This window comes from Embiotoca jacksoni, unplaced genomic scaffold (assembly GCF_022577435.1).
Source record: "Embiotoca jacksoni isolate LCO1_2020_lvr unplaced genomic scaffold, fEmbJac1.0.p SCAF_22, whole genome shotgun sequence".
In the NCBI taxonomy this organism is placed as follows: domain Eukaryota; kingdom Metazoa; phylum Chordata; class Actinopteri; family Embiotocidae; genus Embiotoca; species Embiotoca jacksoni.
The window spans coordinates 8,261,564-8,281,348 of NW_027185363.1; the positions used below are offsets into that span (position 1 = coordinate 8,261,564).

At 44.7% G+C, this 19,785-nt stretch overlaps 1 protein-coding gene across 6 annotated transcripts; it reads left to right on the top strand.

Moving 5' to 3' along the window:
- The first annotated feature begins 555 nt into the window (after nucleotides 1–555).
- lpin2 (lipin 2) lies at nucleotides 556–19,785 on the top strand. Of its 6 annotated transcripts, none has more exons than XM_069157732.1 (20): nucleotides 556–639; nucleotides 6,417–6,617; nucleotides 9,419–9,514; nucleotides 10,488–10,852; nucleotides 10,945–11,052; nucleotides 11,175–11,301; nucleotides 11,383–11,722; nucleotides 11,821–11,920; nucleotides 12,099–12,286; nucleotides 12,767–12,860; nucleotides 12,971–13,040; nucleotides 13,131–13,223; nucleotides 13,320–13,402; nucleotides 13,673–13,820; nucleotides 14,220–14,368; nucleotides 15,688–15,774; nucleotides 16,360–16,512; nucleotides 17,668–17,782; nucleotides 18,394–18,497; nucleotides 19,038–19,785. In XM_069157732.1, exons 2-20 carry the CDS (start codon nucleotides 6,426–6,428, stop codon nucleotides 19,180–19,182), a joined length of 2,757 nt encoding a protein of 918 aa, XP_069013833.1. In that variant the 5' UTR covers nucleotides 556–639; nucleotides 6,417–6,425; the 3' UTR covers nucleotides 19,183–19,785. The 6 variants fall into 6 exon arrangements, with proteins under 6 accessions (XP_069013833.1, XP_069013836.1, XP_069013835.1 ...); XM_069157735.1 differs by lacking the exon at nucleotides 556–639 and adding an exon at nucleotides 817–901; XM_069157734.1 differs by lacking the exon at nucleotides 556–639 and adding an exon at nucleotides 937–1,020.

The following is a 19,785-nucleotide window of genomic DNA, read 5'->3' on the forward strand; positions in this document are numbered from 1 at the left end:
ACCACCTCACCGAGAGTTAAATAACTTGATTTACCAAAAGCTCAAGTGTTTTAAGGGATTAACGATATTTCATCCCGCTTCCGTTGCTGGTGCCCAAAAGCGGGAGTTCAGGGCCTGGAAAGGTTGTCACAAGCATCTTGAATAGCTATTTTACAAACGTTACCTCTCACCCAGATATGCAATGCTTTGTGCAAATATCTGTCAATAAATGTCCTCGAACCTGGACGACTCAGGGTTGGGAGGAGGGTAGGGGGGGGGTCAAAGTCTTACTAAATACAGTAAAGATGCTTTCACTCCTGGCATATTGAAGTCCCAATCTCGTCTGAGGAACTAAACCTCGACCAGGTCTGAAGTGTCCCAGCAGCTGCAGCAGCAGCAGCAGCTGTGTGTGAGCGCCCCGCCGCTGTGCGGCTCCCCCCCTCCTCCCCCGCCCCGGTCCCGTCAACTCTCCAGCCAGCCTGCCAGCCAAACACCAGTCGGTCACGGTGGTCCAGGCGCGGACACGTCAGGAGGGCTTTTTTTTTTTTTTTTTTTTTTTTTCTCGGAGGGGAGTTTCACCGGCGACGACATGGCGACTCAGTGAAGACACCCGGCACCCGCGTCCTTCGTCGGCAGCGTCTCGCTGAAGTTACCCGGAAGGTAAGCGCCGAGCGACGGGGAGACGATGCGAAGCCCTCCGACCGTCGCGGTGTCCCGACCCGTCGGCTAACGTTAGCTGGCGACGTAAGCTCGCTTAAAAAAAATATATATATATTTTTTTTTTTTGTGGGGGGGAGGGGGGGGGGGGGTGTTGGGGGATTAATTAAAACGGAGAAAACGCGACGGGTTGGATTGGAGATGCGATCCGGAGCCCGGTGATGTCGGGACGGACTCCCGGCGCGTTAACGTTTCGCCGTTAACGGTAAACCAAAACGACAGCGCTCCGGTTAGCCGAGCTCCGTCTCCATTCATCGCTCTTCTACTATCTTCAGGCTTGAATTGTGTACTAACGGCGATGCTCGTCGAAATAAGTCATTTGAGGTTGTTTTTTTTTTTTATTATTGTCTAGTCGTTCATTTCCGGTGCTTTCATACTGGGTGATTTATCAGCTTTAATCTCCGAAATTTTGTTGTTGTTGTTTTAGCTCGAAAAGCTAAAGCTAACGTCAGACCTGCGAGACGTCCCCCGGGGGCTAACGTGAGCTAGCTCGGTTGTCTTGTGTGTTTTTGTTTTGGCTTTATCGCAATTTGATTTAAAACGACAACAAAACATTTCGATTATAATTAGAGCTCAATTAAAAAAAATACAGAAGTGCTGTCAGAAAAATGTTCTTAAAGGATCAAAAATAAAAACTAGTCAATATGCAAAATGGACCAATTTATTTGATCATAAGTGAATTGAAAATATTGCTCCATTGACATGTGATCAGCTGTATATTTGGTGTCAAGGCAGACACGTGATACTGCTGAGTAGTTGTCTATGTATAACAATTCATATATTACAAACTGATTATATATTTTATGCAGAAAATATTGATCTGAAAACTGACTATTGCTGTGAAATATACGTTGTGGAGTAAAAAAAAAGTACAATATATTCCTATATATAATGTGTGTGTGTATATGATAATGTTACTTAACACTCAAGTCAGATGTTATCTTTACATTATAAAACACGTACTTTGAATCAGATATCAGCTATTCTGCCTCTTGAAGGAGCTTCTTTCTGATCTTTCAAATACCAAATGGCTTAGAGATGAAACAATAATTTGAAGTAATTGTTGTTTTTTTTTCCAGCCTTAAACACTACCAAAAGCTACAACCGACAAATGTCCCGTAAAGTTGGGGAAACGTATTTCGGAAATAGATTTGTCACAAATATATCCGTTTGCTGGTTTACCTGATAACGCAGCAAAGTACTTGAAGATAAATAAAAGGACATTAAGATCAAACAAACTCTGTTTTAGGCTTCTTCTTTGTCGCAGGGTGCGGCCTCAATCCTCCACGGCAGAATTAGCGGGAGAGCTTTGACCGTCTTTGCTTTGTGCAGTCTGTCACTAAATTCACACGTAACCAGAAATTTCCGCAGACGACAGAAAATAAGGACTCGAATTGTCATTCTGATGAAGAATCTGTGTTTTCCTGGCTCTGTGGAGTGTGTGAAAATGAAAGCCTGTCTGTCTGTCTGTCTGTCTGGGGCTGTCATGGTTTGAGTTACACAAATAACGTGGAGGCTGATTTTTGGTATGGCTTGGTGTAACCTCATACTTGAAAGAGTGGAACAGGAATCTTGTGTGGTCTGGCTGCTCAGCTAACGGAGAGGAGGGATTATTTTGTCACCCACTCAAAGAAAATGTGCTCTGGACCGTCCCAGTCTAGAACCATAATAGTCAAAGACCTTGATAATAGCATGGCTCTTCCTAAAATTCGTTTGTACAATTTAACACTTGTACAAGTGTAAGTTCCAGTGTCTTAACAGCTTCAAGTAGTGAAAGCTTTAAGTGTTGATCCTTTTTTATTTAGTCATGGCTGTGTTTTTCTTTTTTTTTTATAACTCAGTGCACAGTGCAGGTAATATATTATTTGCGACTAAAAGGAAAGTATTCATCTATTTATGCACGGCCCGAGTGAAATTCTTGAACGCAGACTAGATCCCAGCACACGGGAAGAAGCAAGTCACAGCCTCAGTAGGCCTGTGTGTTTTCTTTGGTAGTGTTTACAAAAGGCTTGGCAGATGGGACAGGAGAGCTGCATGCATCATGTTCATCTTCGGCACTCAGTCAGGAGCTGAACCAGACAGGAGGAGGCTGGAAGCCAGAACAGGGAGAATCTCCTGACGACAAAAACATGTTCAAATTCGTCACTGCGTGGACTACAGTCTCATGAGTGTGCCCTCTCCGTCTGTGTTGAGTTTAGATCTTGATATCGATACTTAATGTAAAATAATCCCTCCAGAGAGATGATTCCTTTAGTATTTACAGCACTGTACCATGTTTTCCATCTGTGATCACATGTCCAGGATGTCAACCAGTTGTAAAAAGCTACAAACAAATCAACAGGTTGAAGTCCATTGTACTGAATATCCCATCGGTTGAATCCATTGGCCAGTCAGTGTCCACCAACTTCCCTCCCAGTCCCCCCTCCCACCCCCCTTTAGATAAATCATACACAGTAACAAGCTCACGCAGCAAAGACTGTCACGTACACGTGACTGACGGTGCAAGAACATCACACTGCTTATTTTTTTTTCCCCCTGAGCTTGAACTCTTATCAGGGCGAAACATTGCTTAGCTGTTCACAGGAGTTCGCTGTTATCATCTATTTACTGCCACCTTCAAGAGGCCATCCCATTGGCTAAACCCTTTATGTCCTGTCAGCTGACTCAATGAGCACAAGTGCACATCCTGCAAACAATCACCCAGAAGAACGATGACAAAGTTTATGACAGTGTTGCATAATTGCCCCTGGCACCAGATAGTGTATCTGTATTCACCCCTGGGAAGGTTATTCCAAGGTGATTAGGTGGGCCATATTTGAGATTGTATTCAGGATGGCAGGTAGACATTATCATCACAATCGGAGGGAGAAGAACATCGGTCCCAGCGGAGTACCTTGAGGTGGGTAAAGTAAGAGCTGGGGCTCCACAAATAGTGATGAAGAGACAGAGATCCTGGGATAACGGTGAGCTCCAGGGAAGCAACATAGAGGACAACACAGACACCAGTGAACAGGATGAATCCCTGTCCCTGAGGACTTCTTGGTCCCTGGTGAGTCAACACTGACAGGTTCCCTCGTCGGTCACAGCTTGGGCCTGATGCTGGAGGACCTAATGCACTGTTAGTCATCTTGTATTGTTTGGTTTAGCTGCTAAACAATTAGCAGGTCGCTTCGCTTGTTGGTGTATTGTTGTTGCCAAACTATTAGTTTGACACCTAACCACAGTGAGTCAGATGGATGATGTCAGCTTGAACGCTGCAATTGAGCCTTTTTTTCAGCACTACGTTGGATTGTGAAAAATGTGGGAAGCACTAATATTGTGTTGTGATCTGGTCCAACGTATTCAGGCTTGGTAATGGTGCTTACATCACCTGTCCAATCTGCCAATCATCTCCTATTTACTTTGTACTTTGTGGTCTGCCAGGATGTGTACTTGTGCTTCCGCTGTGCTGACACTAAAATGAAAAAAACAAAACAGCAATAGAAGCAGGTGAAACCTGCTTCTCACATGTGACTGTTTTCTAGGTAACTCATTATTACATGGTGCATTTTCTAACAGCTTCTTAATTTTGTTTTTATTGTGGAATATCTGCAATTGTTTCATGATCTTTATAGATCTTTGAACCCTTGTTGTTACGCCCTAATTATTTTTGACTCTCTGCGCTCGGTGTTTACACTGTAAGTGCAGTGGGTTTTCCCTTTTGTGCACTTTTACTTTCGCTATGACACGCTGTGCTGTCCAGGTGAAAGAGAAAGCAGATTTTATATGAATAGTCTGCCAAATCAAAACGTGTTCCTTGCTCAACAGCAGAAAGACAGATTTGCAGAAATGCCACAAAAAAAAAAATTGAGATGAATGGAACTGACCAACAACATGCCACATGGCGTCTACATTTTACCAGTGACAGTGGTACATTGAAATGATGTTGCATCAAAAGTGTGTTACTCCACGTCTCCAGGCCATGTTTGGGTTCACTGGTTCCTCTGAGATGAAATGTACCTGTGTGTACCAGTGTATGTGTACCAGTCGTCACTGTATTGAATCACCCTTTTCCCATCAATAAGTCATCTAAACCTTCAGACAATATGGATCTGGCTTAAGCGCCCTGTATTTGCCTACTTATCTTTGTTTGTTGTAAACTGAAAGCACAATTTTTTTTTTTACTCTATTTAATACAGACGCCAGACTATGAAAATCATATCGTAAACACATACTTGACAACATACTTCTGTCACGCAAGCAGCGCTAAAACTAGTTTTGTCTTCGATCTTTGGTTATTTTTGTATGACGTATAGTTTCATGTCATCCTCAAGACGGGTGGTAACTGATTGTCACAACCTGGGATGTCAAAATATTGATGTTGTAACTCCTGAAGAGAGTCATTTTGTTAAATGTCAACAAAGGGGAAACCCTGTTCTTTTTTTTGTCATCTTTCTTGTGTACAAATGTTCAAAAGTTCTGAGAAAGAATTGAGAGCTTCTCGTTCCTGAGCTTCCTCCCGCAGCACTTCCACTAAGTCAGCTGAAGCCGTCTGTAACCCTTTAAACAGCCAATTTGCTGTGACTTGTGTTGCATGACGTTGACCTGTGTGGTTGTGGTTAAAAGTCAATCGTCCTGCGTTGCCTGTACACACGTGTACCTGTTCTACGTTTCTTTAATTATCAGCGTGCCCTGAAGTGAGAAAATGACCCTGTGAGTTTCCCATATTCCACGATGCCACCGTTGCATAAATGCCGCTATTCTCTAGTCTTACCCTGCCCCCCTCCCACCACCACCACGCCCCAATCGCTGCCCTCATCATGGCTAGACCCAGAACAAAAGATCAGTGTGACATAGGAACATTTCAGGTTACATAAACCCAGTGAGGTCAGCAGGGGAATGTGTTTACGGGCCTCACTGAACTAGACCCTGAGCCCGAGCAAACCAAAATTATGTTGACTAAGTTAATCGTCACAGTGTGTCACGATGCACTAATGATGGCAAATTATTGAATTATTCAGTAAAGAGGCCACAGGAAGGCAGGAACGTTTGTATGATTAGCTTTGGCCCGTGTGTAATTTTCTCTCTTGATTTAGTAGCTTCAACAGATTGCTTGTAAAGTTGTTTACAGCCCCCCCCCCACAAACTCCTGATCCCAAGTAACTAAAAGTGTTGTGAGAAAATGTGCAGAATTAATCCAAGGCCATATAATTCTAGCCACAGAAATCTGGCTTTTTTGTTGTTGTTTTTTTTTTTTTTTTTTTTTTGTCGTATTTTGCAGAGAGCCGCGAATGTAAACAGGAAGTCAGCTGCTCCCATGACAGCAGGGCAGTGGGATCTCTGTGTGAGGTTGTCTCATTGTTTCGGCCCAGCCATGAGCCCCTCTCTCTGATGTCGCTCGCGTGGGACAATGGTCAGTGATAGGATAACAGTGGGACTCTTGCAGTCAGTATGCAAGTCAGGAGATAACAGACACCACGGGGCAGTGAGGCAGCTAAGAGATGAACGCAAACAACAAATGAGGCATCCCGACTGTCTGGAAGAGCCGGCTTAAAAGAGGTGACAACGGTGGACAGACTGCGAGACTGTTCTGCAAATCAAACGGGGGGAAACAACGAGTCGATTTCTCGACTTGTGCCTCCTACTAGAGTCTTCTCTTCTGGACTCTTGCTGAACAACATGCCTTTCCGTGAACTCGGCTAATGTTATATTCTTTTTTTTTTTTTTTTCCTCCCCTGCAGGGGGACACCATGAACTACGTGGGCCAGCTGGCAGGTCAGGTTCTGGTAACCGTCAAAGAGCTGTACAAGGGCATTAATCAGGCCACGCTGTCGGGCTGTATCGACGTTGTGGTTGTCCGTCAGAGAGATGGCACCTACCAGTGCTCACCGTTCCACGTGCGCTTCGGAAAGCTGGGTGTCCTGCGCTCCAAAGAGAAAGTGGTGAGTTCCGTTTTTTTTTTTTTTCGTCTTTAGGTTGTTACCCTTTATTGACATGTTGACGCCATGAGCTCGATATAAAAACGTATCAAATCATTTGTGTCCAAATAAGCACATTTCCTAAATGTACATATGACAGAAAACAAAGTGTCCTTTTGAAGAGGAAATACAATTCCCCCATTCCCATACAGTATAAGACCCTGCAGACCTGTAGCCAGCTCCTCATCTCTGCTTGAGAAGAGTGGCTTGACACTCTATTAGCAGCTATTAGCATAACACAGCTGAATCTGTAATTGTACTGTTGGTGGTTGCGTTGCATTATGGGTTATGTGGGTGCTCGTGTTCGACAGCGAAAAAGACTGTGCGATAATAAGGACAATGTCTCTGGTTCTGCTGCAGTGATTTTAACATTTATTTTTCTAACCAGCCCATCAGTGGGGTAGTCTTTTTAACTATGAGTTTGTAGTTGTGAATATTGCATAAGATTATTTCCAGTGTGGCACAGATGAGTTTTTCTGGTTATATTTTAGGCTGCCGCATTGCAACTTAAAAGACGTCCAGTTATTTGCCCGGGTAGGCTTGTTTTCATAACACCGTCAGCATGTGCAAAATGCGCTTTATCGACATCTTCCCCACGGCACGCTCATAATAGCCTTCAATTCAACTAAATTCACCACACTAAGCTCAGAAAAGGCATGCGATTCCACCGATCCGATGCGGGTAATTGATGAATATGGAGCGGAGCGATCGCACACTGTGAATCATTCATGGGAATCTTTTATGTTCCGCTGAACATAGGTGGGATGTTCGGGGCTTTTCTCTCTCACTGATGGTTGTTGTTACTATATTATTACTCGCTTGCACATGAGATCCAATTACTCATGGATGAAAAACAGTGGTGTTATCTTTAGCACTCCCTCCTCAATTGAGAAAATGGGCATTTTTGTAACACCTCTGCACTGGCTCAGTTGATGGGTATGGACAGCAGATTAAGTCCAGTTTAGTAGTAGTGGAGAGATGTAGAGCTGCATATTATGGATAGAACTATAGATCTTAATGAAGGATTATTAGAGAAAGCTACATCCGCATAAATTAACCCAGGCTTTTTTGTTTGTTTGTTTGTTTGCTAGAGGTTACTTGAGTTAAACAGCTTAGATTGAGATAAAGATTCTGAATATTTTTTTGGTGTTCAGTTCGCAATTAGTAATGGCCAAAATTAGCTTTTGCAGAACGGCAGTATGAATGGTGAACTTGTCCTGACTTATGTTCTCAGAACAGTTTTATGTTTCGCACTGAAAGCTTATTTACTTGCTGGTGGACCAGAGTGGATAATGATTTGGGGGGGGGGGGGGGGGGGGCAGCGACACTGTCTCTCCACCTACCCAGAATGCTGATGGGCTTAGAGAGGAGGAATGAATGAGTGGTTTCCATGGCAACGGCTCTACAACTTGAATGTGTGGGAGAGGGAGGAAACGTGAAGAAGGCCCCAACAAGGGCTGTTGTATAACTAACAGTTATGCATGTGTCACCAAGCACCCATCAGATCCTGTATATATATATATATATATATTAATAAGTTGATGGACCAAATAAATGATGCGATGTTTGTTCCTCACATGGAGGCAGTTTGAAAAATTCAGAGTGGGAATTCAACCGAGTCACCAGCCAAATACTAATTAAATTTTGGTCGTGGATAGTATGTCCGTCCTCGTACACCAGTCACATCGGCTGGCAATCAGAAAGGTTTTTAAAATACTGTTTGGCTGTAAAAAACATTGGGGGTTATAATCAAACACAGCGATGCACAAGTAGTTATTTCTTCCTTTTCATTTTCTGTTCTTCTTGCTGGAACTAAACATGAGCCTCAAGCGTCAATTTGGGTAGCGCTGTCAGAACCAAATAACCCAATACACTGTCCTAATTTTGAGCATCTGCTGGTGGCCATTGCCTTCAATAATTCCTGTCATCCAGCACGATGTCTGCAAATCCACAACTCAGCCACTCAAGTGAATGTAGCCTGTCACTGACTGTGAAAGGTTGAAGAGGATCCTCATTTATTCAGGATCATTATTAATTGGGCATTGAAATTCCCAGCCACGACCACACATGAATTCCCCTCAGCAACTCTGAGGGGGTGAAATTAAATCTCGACGCTGCAGAGAAACCACACCAACAGTAAAGCAGAAGGAAAGAAACAACATGACGGATCACATGAGAGGAAAAGGAACAGATAATTCTGGTGGCCATTGGTTGAAAATGAATATTGATGTTTTGGTTTCAGGTTGCAGAGCACTTGGAAGTCAAAGTCTGCCTCCTCTATAGTCTCTGCCAGACGTGACCTGTTTTTTTTTTTTTTTTCATTTGTGGTGTCAAGTTGCTGAATGGGCCCCCCCCCGCTCCACTGGGGTTTGTCTGGCAAACATGAATGGCCTTGTTCTATTGACAGGCTCTACAGAATGTAAAAGCCCTAAAGACCCATATGCTTATTAAGTTTTCTAAAGCCTCAGTAGAAAGATGGGGTTTTAAGTAGCTACAAGCCCTGTATGTGGTCTGATAAAGTGGCGGAAGTGTTGTAAAACAAGACCCAGTTTACTTTTAAATCACTTAAAATGGCTAATAAATATGATTTGTATTGATTGATATGTACCTATAATGATTGACTAATCACCATTTTCAGTGTCCTCTTTATGATTTTGATTTTTCTATTAGAAAAAAATACCCTTTCAATGACTGCACCATTACATTGTGAGTTTTCATGTTAGCCCAGAGGTGTCAATCTTTTATCTGCTGCCAACCTTTTCCAGATTGACATCGAAGTGAACGGAGAGCCCGTGGACCTGCATATGAAGCTCGGTGACAATGGAGAGGCCTTTTTCGTCCAGGAGGCTGAGCAGCTTAACGTAAGTATGACATCAACTACACAGATGAAAATAACAATACTCCTGAAGGTCAATGACACGAAGTTTAATCAGGATTACTGTGCTTTGTAAAGTACAGTAACTAAAGTTAAGTGAGACATTGAATAGACTGCAAAAAAAAATTCCTGTCACAATCGATATCAACATCTTTACAGATTTCTAATTTGTGTAGCTGCTCAAGCTAAGGCTGACAACCTTGTTTTGTGTTTCAGCATAACAGCCATGTCTTAAGAATTTATGGGGGGGGATTGTGTGTGTGTGTGTGGGGGGGGGGGGGGATCTCATAACACATTCAGCATTGCTTTTGTTCACACTGCAGAAAAACACTGTTTTAGGATGCCTGTGCTTCATGCTGTAACTGCAGCCCTCTTTTTAGTGCAGTGGGAGGGCAATGTTTGTGTGAGAAGGTAATTACTCCACTGTTGTGCAGTCGGTTAATTTGAAGGGTGACCTTATGCCCGAGCACCTCGAGCACGTATTGTGACAGCTCAGCTGTGACCAGCACCCTCTTCCACAGGACTTGAGTCACTATGCTGCTTATGCTTTCACTTGTTTTAACCGTGTCCAGGATTTAGTGGCATCTCACGGTGAGGCTGCAGATTGCAAACGACTAAACACCCTACACCTCAACCTACCCTTTCTAAGCATGTCGGAGAATCTACTTAGAAAGATACTCAGGAAAAACACAGAAGTCCCTCCCTGCAGACAGTGTTCGGTTTGTCCACTCTGGGCTACTGTAGGAACATGATGGACTCTGTGGCAAGGGACCCGCTCCCTCTGTAGATAGTAAAGGCTCATTGTAAACTGACAAAAACACAACGATTCTTCGTTCCAGGTGATTTTTACACTGATGAAAACATAATCGTCAATATTTTATTCCATTTGCGCCAATAAATCCCCTTCAGTCCTTCACACAACCTTTAAGCCTCACGTCCGTGCGTTTGTCCTTCAACAGATTGTCCCGGCACACCTGGCCACCTCACCAATCCCCACAGAGAGTCATCTGTTCTGGATCTCTGAGGTGGAGCACAGAGCACCAAAAGATCTGGAGGATGACCCCATTGACCCAGAAGACCCACCTGATCCTCCTGCTCCCAGCACCATGGCCACGAAAAAGAAGAAAAAACGGAGAAAGAAGCACAAAGGAGACCCCCGCAGGGAGGAACTGACCCCACCGATGTCAGTCACTACCGCTAACGCTCTCGCTGCTAACGCCTCCGCTGCTAACACTGCTGCTACCATGTCCAGCATTGGGCAAAATGAAGAGATCTTTGAGATGGACTTGAGCTCTGACGAGGAGGCTGCAGCACACGTCTCAAGGTAGGTTCGGGGTCAATGGTTGTTGCTGTAGGCAAGATTTATTCAAACATAGATGGATTGATTGCGATGTATCTTTTGCACTCTGGGTTTAGGTCACCGTCAGTGAACACAATGCGAGACATTGACCCCAAATTACCCGCAGCCAGACACAACCTTGATGGTTATGCAATGTCTGATGGGGACTGGGCAGCAAGTGATAGGTACGTATTGACATGAGCATTGAGCTATTAGTAAGAGTATAGTAAAGACACATAAAAAGCGTTTTTTAATTTTTTTTTTATTTAACTGATTGTTTGCGTTTTTTTTTTATCTGTCCCTTCAGTCATGGTTTGTCTCAGGCCTTTTCCCCAAAAAGCGACTCAGAACTGATGATGAGGCCCTCAGAGAGTTTGCTCCGAGCCGAGTCCCACATGCAGTGGACCTGGGGAGAGTTTCCAGAAACCACCAGGGTAAGCTCTTCTTTCCAATAAATCTCACAGCAGTTTTTACTCTGCCTTTTGTCATAGCCATGTGTTATACCCGATATCCAGGTCACCAAGAAAGACAAACCAGAACCACTAAAAACGGTGACCATCATGCCATCGGAGAGCACCCACTTCCGCGTCATCCTCAGCTCCGAGGCCATGGAGATTGACAGCGAGATCGAAAAGAAAGACGGTGCCTTGTCCTCCTCAGTGTGCACCATCGTCAAGCCTGAGCCACGCACCCCCATCACCACTGTAACACCTGGGAATCCGCTAATGGCCATCAGCCCCCTAACCTCTGCGAGTCCCGTAACCCCCACAGAGCCCCTCGATATCCTGCCATCCAGCACGGGGACCTCCACCCCTTCCAACAGCCAACAGAGCGATTCTCCTTCGAAAAAGAAAGGTAGGTTAGAGCGCTGTCCGTTGTTTTTTTTTGTTTTTTTAAGCACTGGTTATAATCCAGTACATTAAATAATGAAATACTTCTGTGGTTGAACGCAGGTGTCCCAAAGAGGAGCCAGCATCAGGGTCCTGAGGATATCTACCTTGACGACCTGAATGTACTTGAGCCTGATGTTGCTGCCCGATATTTTCCTAAGAGGTTAGATAATGAAAGAGGCACCTAATTGCTTGACCTAATTAAAGTGCTCTATTTTAAATCGTGAACAGAGGCAGGAGAAATATCCCTCCTCTAAAATACCACCGAAAGCCTTAAAGACCAGTATCATGACGTATATGCCTCTTTTCTTTTCTTTTTTTTTTTTTTTGTGTGGCTCCAGTGAGTCTGAAGCTGCGACTAAGCACTGGATGGACTCAGAGATGCACTCCGGTTCACAGTCTCCACAGTCGGTGGGTAGCGCCGCAGCTGACAGCGGGACGGAGTGTCTTTCTGACTCAGCCAGTGACCTCCCCGACGTCACCCTGTCTCTCTGCGGAGGTCTCACAGAAAATGCTGAAATATCCAAAGGTACACGAGAATGAAACGCATTAAAAAAAAAAAATGCAGGCTGAAGTGCACTTTTATGGCAGACAGAAAGTTACCCTCAGCTAGGAGGCATTCGGCTAAATGTGTTGTGTAACTTCAAAGTTTCACTGCTGTATTCGCTACATAAGAAGGCATCCAGCTACTGTTAGAGGAGGCTCTTTTTTTTCTTTTTTTTTTAATACAAATAATCAGCTTGGTATGCTTAATTGTGCCAATGCCCACATTAACCTATTTTACTTTCCCTCTTATATTTCATCAGCTCTGCCTTTTTCTCTCATTTTCATGTCAGTAAATATATATACACTCTTCTGGGAGTGTGTCTTTATATCGCTGAGCTGCTGTGGCTGAAGGAAGAAAAAAGTTCCTTGACCTTTTTGTGTAGTGAGATGTTATGGCTCACCACCGCTGCCCTTTTCACCCGCTGTCTTTAATTAGTCTTCTTCCTTTCTCCTATGCTTGCAGAAAGATTCATGGAGCATATCATCACCTATCATGAATTTGCTGAAAGTCCAGCAATTATTGATAACCCCAACCTGGTAGTAAAGATAGCAAATAGGTACGTCAGTGTTTTTTTTTAAATTTATTTAACAAGATAAATGTATAAAAGAGAGATATACTGGGAATGTGTGGTCATGATTGTGTCTTAACCAAAGTCTGTGTTCTCAGATATTATAACTGGACACTAGCTGCTCCCTTGATATTAAGTCTACAAGCATTTCAGAAGAATTTACCAAAGGTAATTCAGGTTTTGTTTTTCCATTTTGTGCACCATATTTGTGTAAATTTGCAACCAGCTCATCATTAACTGTCTCCTCGTATATGTTAGGCTACAGAGGAGGCCTGGGTGAAAGAGAAAATGCCAAAGAAGTCAGGCCGCTGGTGGTTTTGGCGAAAGAGGGCGGACAGCGCGATCAAGCAGGCATGCATGCGTTATCACACGTCTTTATATGCAGTGGTTTTAGATCTGATTTGCGCTAATTGTCCGGTCATTTCTGTTCTTCCTCCTTTCCTCCAGTCGGAGACGAAGCTTGAAACCAAGGAGGAATCTCAGTTGGAGGACGAAGGGCCCTCCATATCTCAGGAGAACCTGGTCTTACCGTACGTGATGCCAAAGCAGTGTGTTAGTGATAGTATTGGACAGAGGATAGAGCTGTCAAACCAGTGTTGTTGGTTTTTTTTTGTTTTTTTTGTTTTTGTTTTTTTTATAACAAAGCAGGTCATGACTGATGTGTGTATATGAAGTGACATTTAATTTAACTGTCTCTCACTACAGATACAATCTTGCAACCGATACATGCTGTGTCTACAGTAGTTTTCATTGCTCGGAATAATTAGATGACCATAAGTGTTGTTGTTGCCGCCCAGCAGACCTAAAGCAGGAGACTCATCCAGTGATGAGGAGGCCAAGGAAGTGAGTGCCGCCTCCTGTCAAGAGAGGCTGCAGCCAGTTGATGGCCAGCACCATCCCAGCCCACACACTTACAGGAAGTCACTACGCCTTTCTTCTGATCAGATTGTAAGTACACGCTAACACATTTTCCTCGCTCAAGTTCATCTAGTTTTACTTTAAATCTAAAGCAATATACTAATTCTTATTACATGTCCTATATTTGTGAATTCATACTTTAATGTGACTACAATTAAAAATGGGCCTCGCTTTCAGAATACTCTGTGCTCAAAGAGGTTTGTACAGGAAAGGGTTTATTTGGTAGTTTAGAGCTCCCTCTGCTGGCTCGCTGTGAACTGCAACGTGTTTACTCCCCTTGTTGTCTGTAGGGGGCTCTAAAGACCTGCACATGGTCGTTGTGCTGTGGCAAATCAGATCATACTGGAGAGTAATTCTGATGTTGTTGTAATTAGTGAATGAAACGGACTCTTCCTCCAGATGCCTTCACTGTTCTCGTTGTTTTTCCAGGCCAGTCTGAAGCTAAAGGAGGGACCGAACGATGTGACGTTCAGCATCACCACGCAGTACCAGGGCACGTGCCGCTGTGAGGGCACCATCTATCTGTGGAACTGGGATGACAAAGTCATTATCTCTGACATTGATGGCACCATCACCAAGTACGAACTTTTAATCACTCACACTAGTTTCCCGACGCCTCCAAACTAAGCAATGATACTGAATTACTGTGGCATTTGTTCTCCATTTATGGTGCTACTTAATGCACATTATCACAGAGCCAAACTGTACAGCAAACTACTTGTTTATTAAACTGACCTGAAAATGACCTGACAATTGTGGATAGTAAAGCACAACACATTAACTCATTGAGTTGTTGTTGCAACCATTTACATGATTGCAGGCTTCTTCTCCACTCGTGCATAAGAGTTTGCTTGTTTGCCTGCTCGTAGCATAGTCCTAAAAAACTGAACGTATTTGGCGTGCGTGGAGTAACCGCTGAAGCTGCCATTCATACACATCTCCTGTAAATGCCTGTTTTACTTTATTTAATAAAGTGAGGATCAAATTTTTAATCAATCAGTCAAATCAAGTAAAAGCGCCAGTCTTGAATTATTTTCTGTTAATATCCATCATGCCAAAAAGGAAGGATGACATGAATTAACTAATAGCATCTGTAGTGTTTTTAGTCCATAAGTTAACCACATATTTTACTCTTAAATAAGGCTTCTTATTTGATGGCTACTGTGATGTATGACCAACGGAGGCCAGCAGGTGAATGAACAGGGGCTGAAGGTTTTGCAAAAATATTGCATACGTTAAAGTGCGTTCAACCAACTAAAAAAAAAAAAAAAAAAAAAAAAACAGCAAGGAAAATGAAAAATGAGTTTTACAGATTGTGTCAATTAGCAGTTTTCTGAGCAACTTCATCACCAGGGACACGTTCCCGATCTCAAACAGCAGATATTAAGCCCTTCACCCAAATCTATTTATGTTAAAAGCTAGTTACCTCTCATTTGAAACCGAGCTGACGACAGCTGCCTGTCCGACGCCCACTCTGCAAAGGTTCAGAGGTGGTCAACATCAAACAAGCCCCGACTGACTGCAGCTTATTATCCGTGACCCTTCAGGCCAACCTGTGACACGAGGCTCTCTTTGAGGAACCGGGTGAAGAGCACGGGGGGCTCTAATGAGCTCATTTACATTTAGGTCTGTAAGCACCACAGAGCCATAAGATGAGGGTGAGACGGTGCCTCCCCTATGGGCCAGTAATCCTCATTAGTGGAGAACAGCCCATAATGTTCTCTATTTAAGATTTAAAAAAAAAAAAAAAAAAAATCCAGACTTAGTTATGCGCCTTTATTTGACCTCTTTTGAACAGTCTGTACTACCAGCGTGCTTTCTAGTCTTTTACTCTACATAAGAGTGCGGGGGGTGTCCCTGTCTTTAATGTCACTAATATTTGTGTTGAATGTCTTAGGTCAGATGTATTTGGACAGATCCTTCCACAGTTGGGGAAAGACTGGACGCACCAGGGCATCGCCAAGCTCTACCACTCAGTAGCTGAGTAAGTGCACACCAGCACTGATTAATCACAGAGGAAGGATGAAGCGTTGGTCAGTAGTTAGGACTGTCTGGGTCGGATTCCCAGTCGGCTTGCTATGCAGTCGATTCCGCCTCCCGGTGTTTTGTGTGTGTGTGGGGGGGGGGGTGAGAGGGGGGTTACTCCCAGGTGGATGACTCGGTAAGTTTAGCTGTAATTAAGACTGAATTATCGCAGAAACTAAAAACACCATTAAATTCGTCACGGCCAAATTTCTAATTGGATTTCCTTTTTGACTTTGTACATTTTTTCTCCTGGACCTGCTTCAGTCACGCAACGAACAGCAACTTGAGTGCCCTTTTATGCAGGAAATAGGTTGAAGAGAACGGGCTGGGGATAAATATAATCTTTCCTCTGTCCAATTTTGCGTTGAATTGTTATGACTTCTGCACTTTATGAAAGCAGCCGCTACAACCGATCTAATGAAAGTGCTATTTTTTTTTTGTTTGTTTGTTTTTGTTTTAGCGGTTGCTACTCCGGCCCCCCCCCCCCGATAATGACGCGTGTTGGGAAACAAGTGTTAACGAGCTCTGCTCTCCCCATTGGCAGGAACGGCTACAAGTTCTTGTACTGCTCGGCTCGGGCTATCGGCATGGCGGACATGACGAGGGGTTACCTGCAGTGGGTCAACGACGGAGGCACCATCCTGCCCCGCGGGCCTCTCATGCTCTCTCCCAGCAGCCTCTTCTCCGCCTTCCACAGGTACGATCACGTACGCCGCGAATGGCCACCAGTCGCGGTGTCACGAAACTCATCGCGCGCTAAATAATCCTCCTGATGCCCCCCCCCCCCCCCACCACCTCCCCCGCATCTTAATTGTGTTTTCAAACCACCCCCTTCAGACTTGAATCCTTTTTTTTTTTTTTTTTTTTTTTTTTTTTTTATTATCCGCAAACTTAATTTCACATTCAATATCCCGATGATGTTCGGCGGTCTCGGGAACCCCCCTCGCCCTCCGCGGCCTTCGTCCCCGACGATAAGCCTTCCGTACGCCGTCGTCATTAAGGCGACGGAGAGCCCGAGCTCATGAATTTCTACCCAGAGAGGTGTTAACCGTGCTGGCAGCCGTACCGCCGGCTCCCGGAAATAGCCTGGCGATCGGCGTTCGTTATTGAACTCCGCAACAGTTGTTTGTACGACTCGTGATGCCAAGTCGATGCCGAGTCAAAGAAAACAATTGAAACGCTGCACATGTTGTCGGGAGCTGCTGGCTTTGTGTGGACATAAACATCACGGGCTTGTGGAAATTGCTAAAAAAAAAAAAAACATTCATTGTGCCCAAATCCAACCCTCTGGCTTAAATGTGCACAACACGCACACGCGCACACACACACACACACACAAAGTAAAATAGAGGCTTTTGTTACACCATCTAGGTCTATTATCAACAGGATTTTCAACTCTTTTTGTGGAGTCAACCGTTCTGTTGAACATGACCTGCTATATTTTGCGTTTTAATCATCCAGCACATCACTGGCGATGTCTCGTTACCTTGAACGTACCCATCAAGGTGAATCTGTCGCCATAGCAACTTACACCGTGTTCATTTTTGTGTGAAGTCATTAAGTTGCAGATATTTGCATTATTCATGGCACCTGGTGTTTGGACTTTCATCAGACAAGCTTGATTGAAGTGATTTATTTGATTTTTTTTTTTTTTATTTATTTTTTTTTAAATGATATTTTCAGGGTGCCTTCAGATGTTTTGCTTTGACATGTATACAGATTATATATTAAGCGAGGTGTGGGGGTATATATATATATATATATATATATATATATATATATATATATATATATAAGGACACGCGTGTGTGTGTGTGTGTGTCGCTCTAAAGAAACCGTCTCTCTGCTTCAGGGAGGTCATCGAGAAGAAACCGGAGATCTTCAAGATCGAATGCCTTACCGACATCAAGAACCTGTTCCAGCATAACAAGCAGCCGTTCTACACCGCCTTCGGGAATAGAACTAATGTGAGTGAATGCGCGTTTGAAGACGCTACACATTTAAAGTGCTCATTTTTACACGTAAGCGAGGTGTGTTTTTGTGTTGTTGTTGTTGTTGTTGTTTTTTTTGGAAGTGGACGCAGCAATTGCGTACTGTAAGATCAACGCGGCGCTTTGGCGATCAGTTAAGCAGACGCGTGTGAAACCAGCTCCGGGGCTGAACCCCGAGCCGAGGTCGCCGGCGGGAGTCCGAGCCCCGTGTGACTTCACCCGCGGGCCCGGGGAGCTCGGGTCGGGCACAAAGCGTCCCGTCTTCAGCTGCGTAAACACCGACACCCAGATGAAGCCATCGAACCTCCCTCCGCCTGTCCGCGTCTCTCCCCAAAGAAAACAAAACACAGGACACACGATCGCCCACGGCTTCGCCCCCCCCGCCCTCCAAAAACACAAACTCCGGCAGCGTCGCCATTACACGCGTTAGGCGGGGCGCGAACGGGACATTTGTGGCTCACGGCATTAACGCACTTATTTCCTGTTTGCACCCCGTGTGGGTATTAGCTTTTTTTTTTTTTTTTTTGTCAAGTTTACGTTTGGATCGTAGATTGACGGACGCTTTAATCGTCATGTCTCCGCTCCAGGACGTGTTTGCCTATAAGGAGGTTGGCGTTCCGGTGTGCAGGATCTTCACGGTTAACCCCAAGGGAGAGCTGATCCAGGAGGATCAGAAGGGCAACAAGTCCTCGTAAGTACCGCAAAGATCCCCGGCGTTGACGTCGGGACATTTGTGCCGTCGGCATTGCAGCTGATTGGGTTTTTTTTTTTTGTTTGTTGTTGTTTTCCAGTCTGCACCTTTTACCGTTTTCTTCACTCTCCCTGTAACTGTGACCGCGCGCCATCTCGCCCGGCAGCGATAAAAACACAAAGTTGACCGGCGGGTGAACACGGAGGGACGTTCAGGAACACGCCCGAGGAGGTGGCGGAGAACAAAACGGGAGTTCAAATTAGAACAGTTATTCGACATATTTGTCAGCTGCTCAAAAGCGCGACTTCAAATTCGTTTGGATTTCGCAACGGTCTGAAAGCTTGTCCTCGAGTTCCCTAAAAAAAAATAAAAATAAAAATAAAAAACCGACGCAGCGGTTTGCTCCCTGCGTTTCGATATTTTGAATACACTTTCAGCACGTCTTGAAACCCTTTCTCAAGGATCGGACGCGCTCATCCGCTTGTTTTTCCCCGACGCGTCGTTCCATGTCTTTCTCAGCCCGATGTTTTTCCTTCGCAGTTATTGCAGACTGAGCGAGCTGGTGGAGCACGTGTTCCCCCTGCTGAGCAAAGAGCAGAACGAGGCCTTCCTGATGCCGGAGTTCAGCTCTTTCTGTTACTGGAGACAGCCGATAGCGGACGTCGACCCCGATGAGCTGCTCTGATTTCCGCGCGCGTGGACACGCGGGTATCCGTGTGATTGGACTCCAGTGCACTTAAAATCAATGCATCTCCTGAACACACACACACACACACGCGCACGCACACACGCACACACACACACACACACACACCACTCTACACTGAGTCTTGACACAGCAACACGGTTATGATCACAAACACAAAAAGGTGGAGATTAGTACCAGAACTGTAAATCCTCATGAGTGACGCCTTCAAGTCCGTCATCCCCTGGAAGACGAGGGAGAGAAATCACCGACTTTTGTCTGCGAAGCGGCCGTTCGAGGGGGGGGGGTTTAGCGACCGAAGACCCGTCTTTTGTCCTCTCCGTAAACTCCTGCCATCGGGAGAGCGACCCGAAGTCCCATTTTTTTTCCCCCCCTCGACGGCCCCGAAGGAAGTCGGACGGGCGGCGTTCCAAAGGAAAAACGACACGCCGTTAAATTAAAACGGGACAGACGGTGAAACGCCGGGCGGCAGTTTACCGCTGCGCGTCGGCCTTTTTTACGCTGCGGCTGCCGCGTTGGCCTCGACGCGAGCGTCCCGGCCTTTAATTGGAGGCTTTATTCTGTTCCTTTTTTTTTTTTTTT

What these genes read in the sequence shown, in the direction of transcription:
- lpin2 (XM_069157730.1), top strand. Translation starts at nt 3,632, where the DNA reads ATGAAGAGACAGAGATCCTGGGATAACGGTGAGCTCCAGGGAAGCAAC. An exon ending in GCCCGATATTTTCCTAAGAG is followed by an intron (nt 11,921 to 12,098) that starts GTTAGATAATGA and finishes GTGTGGCTCCAG; the next exon opens with TGAGTCTGAAGCTGCGACTA. An exon ending in CTCTTCTCCGCCTTCCACAG is followed by an intron (nt 16,513 to 17,667) that starts GTACGATCACGT and finishes TCTCTGCTTCAG; the next exon opens with GGAGGTCATCGAGAAGAAAC.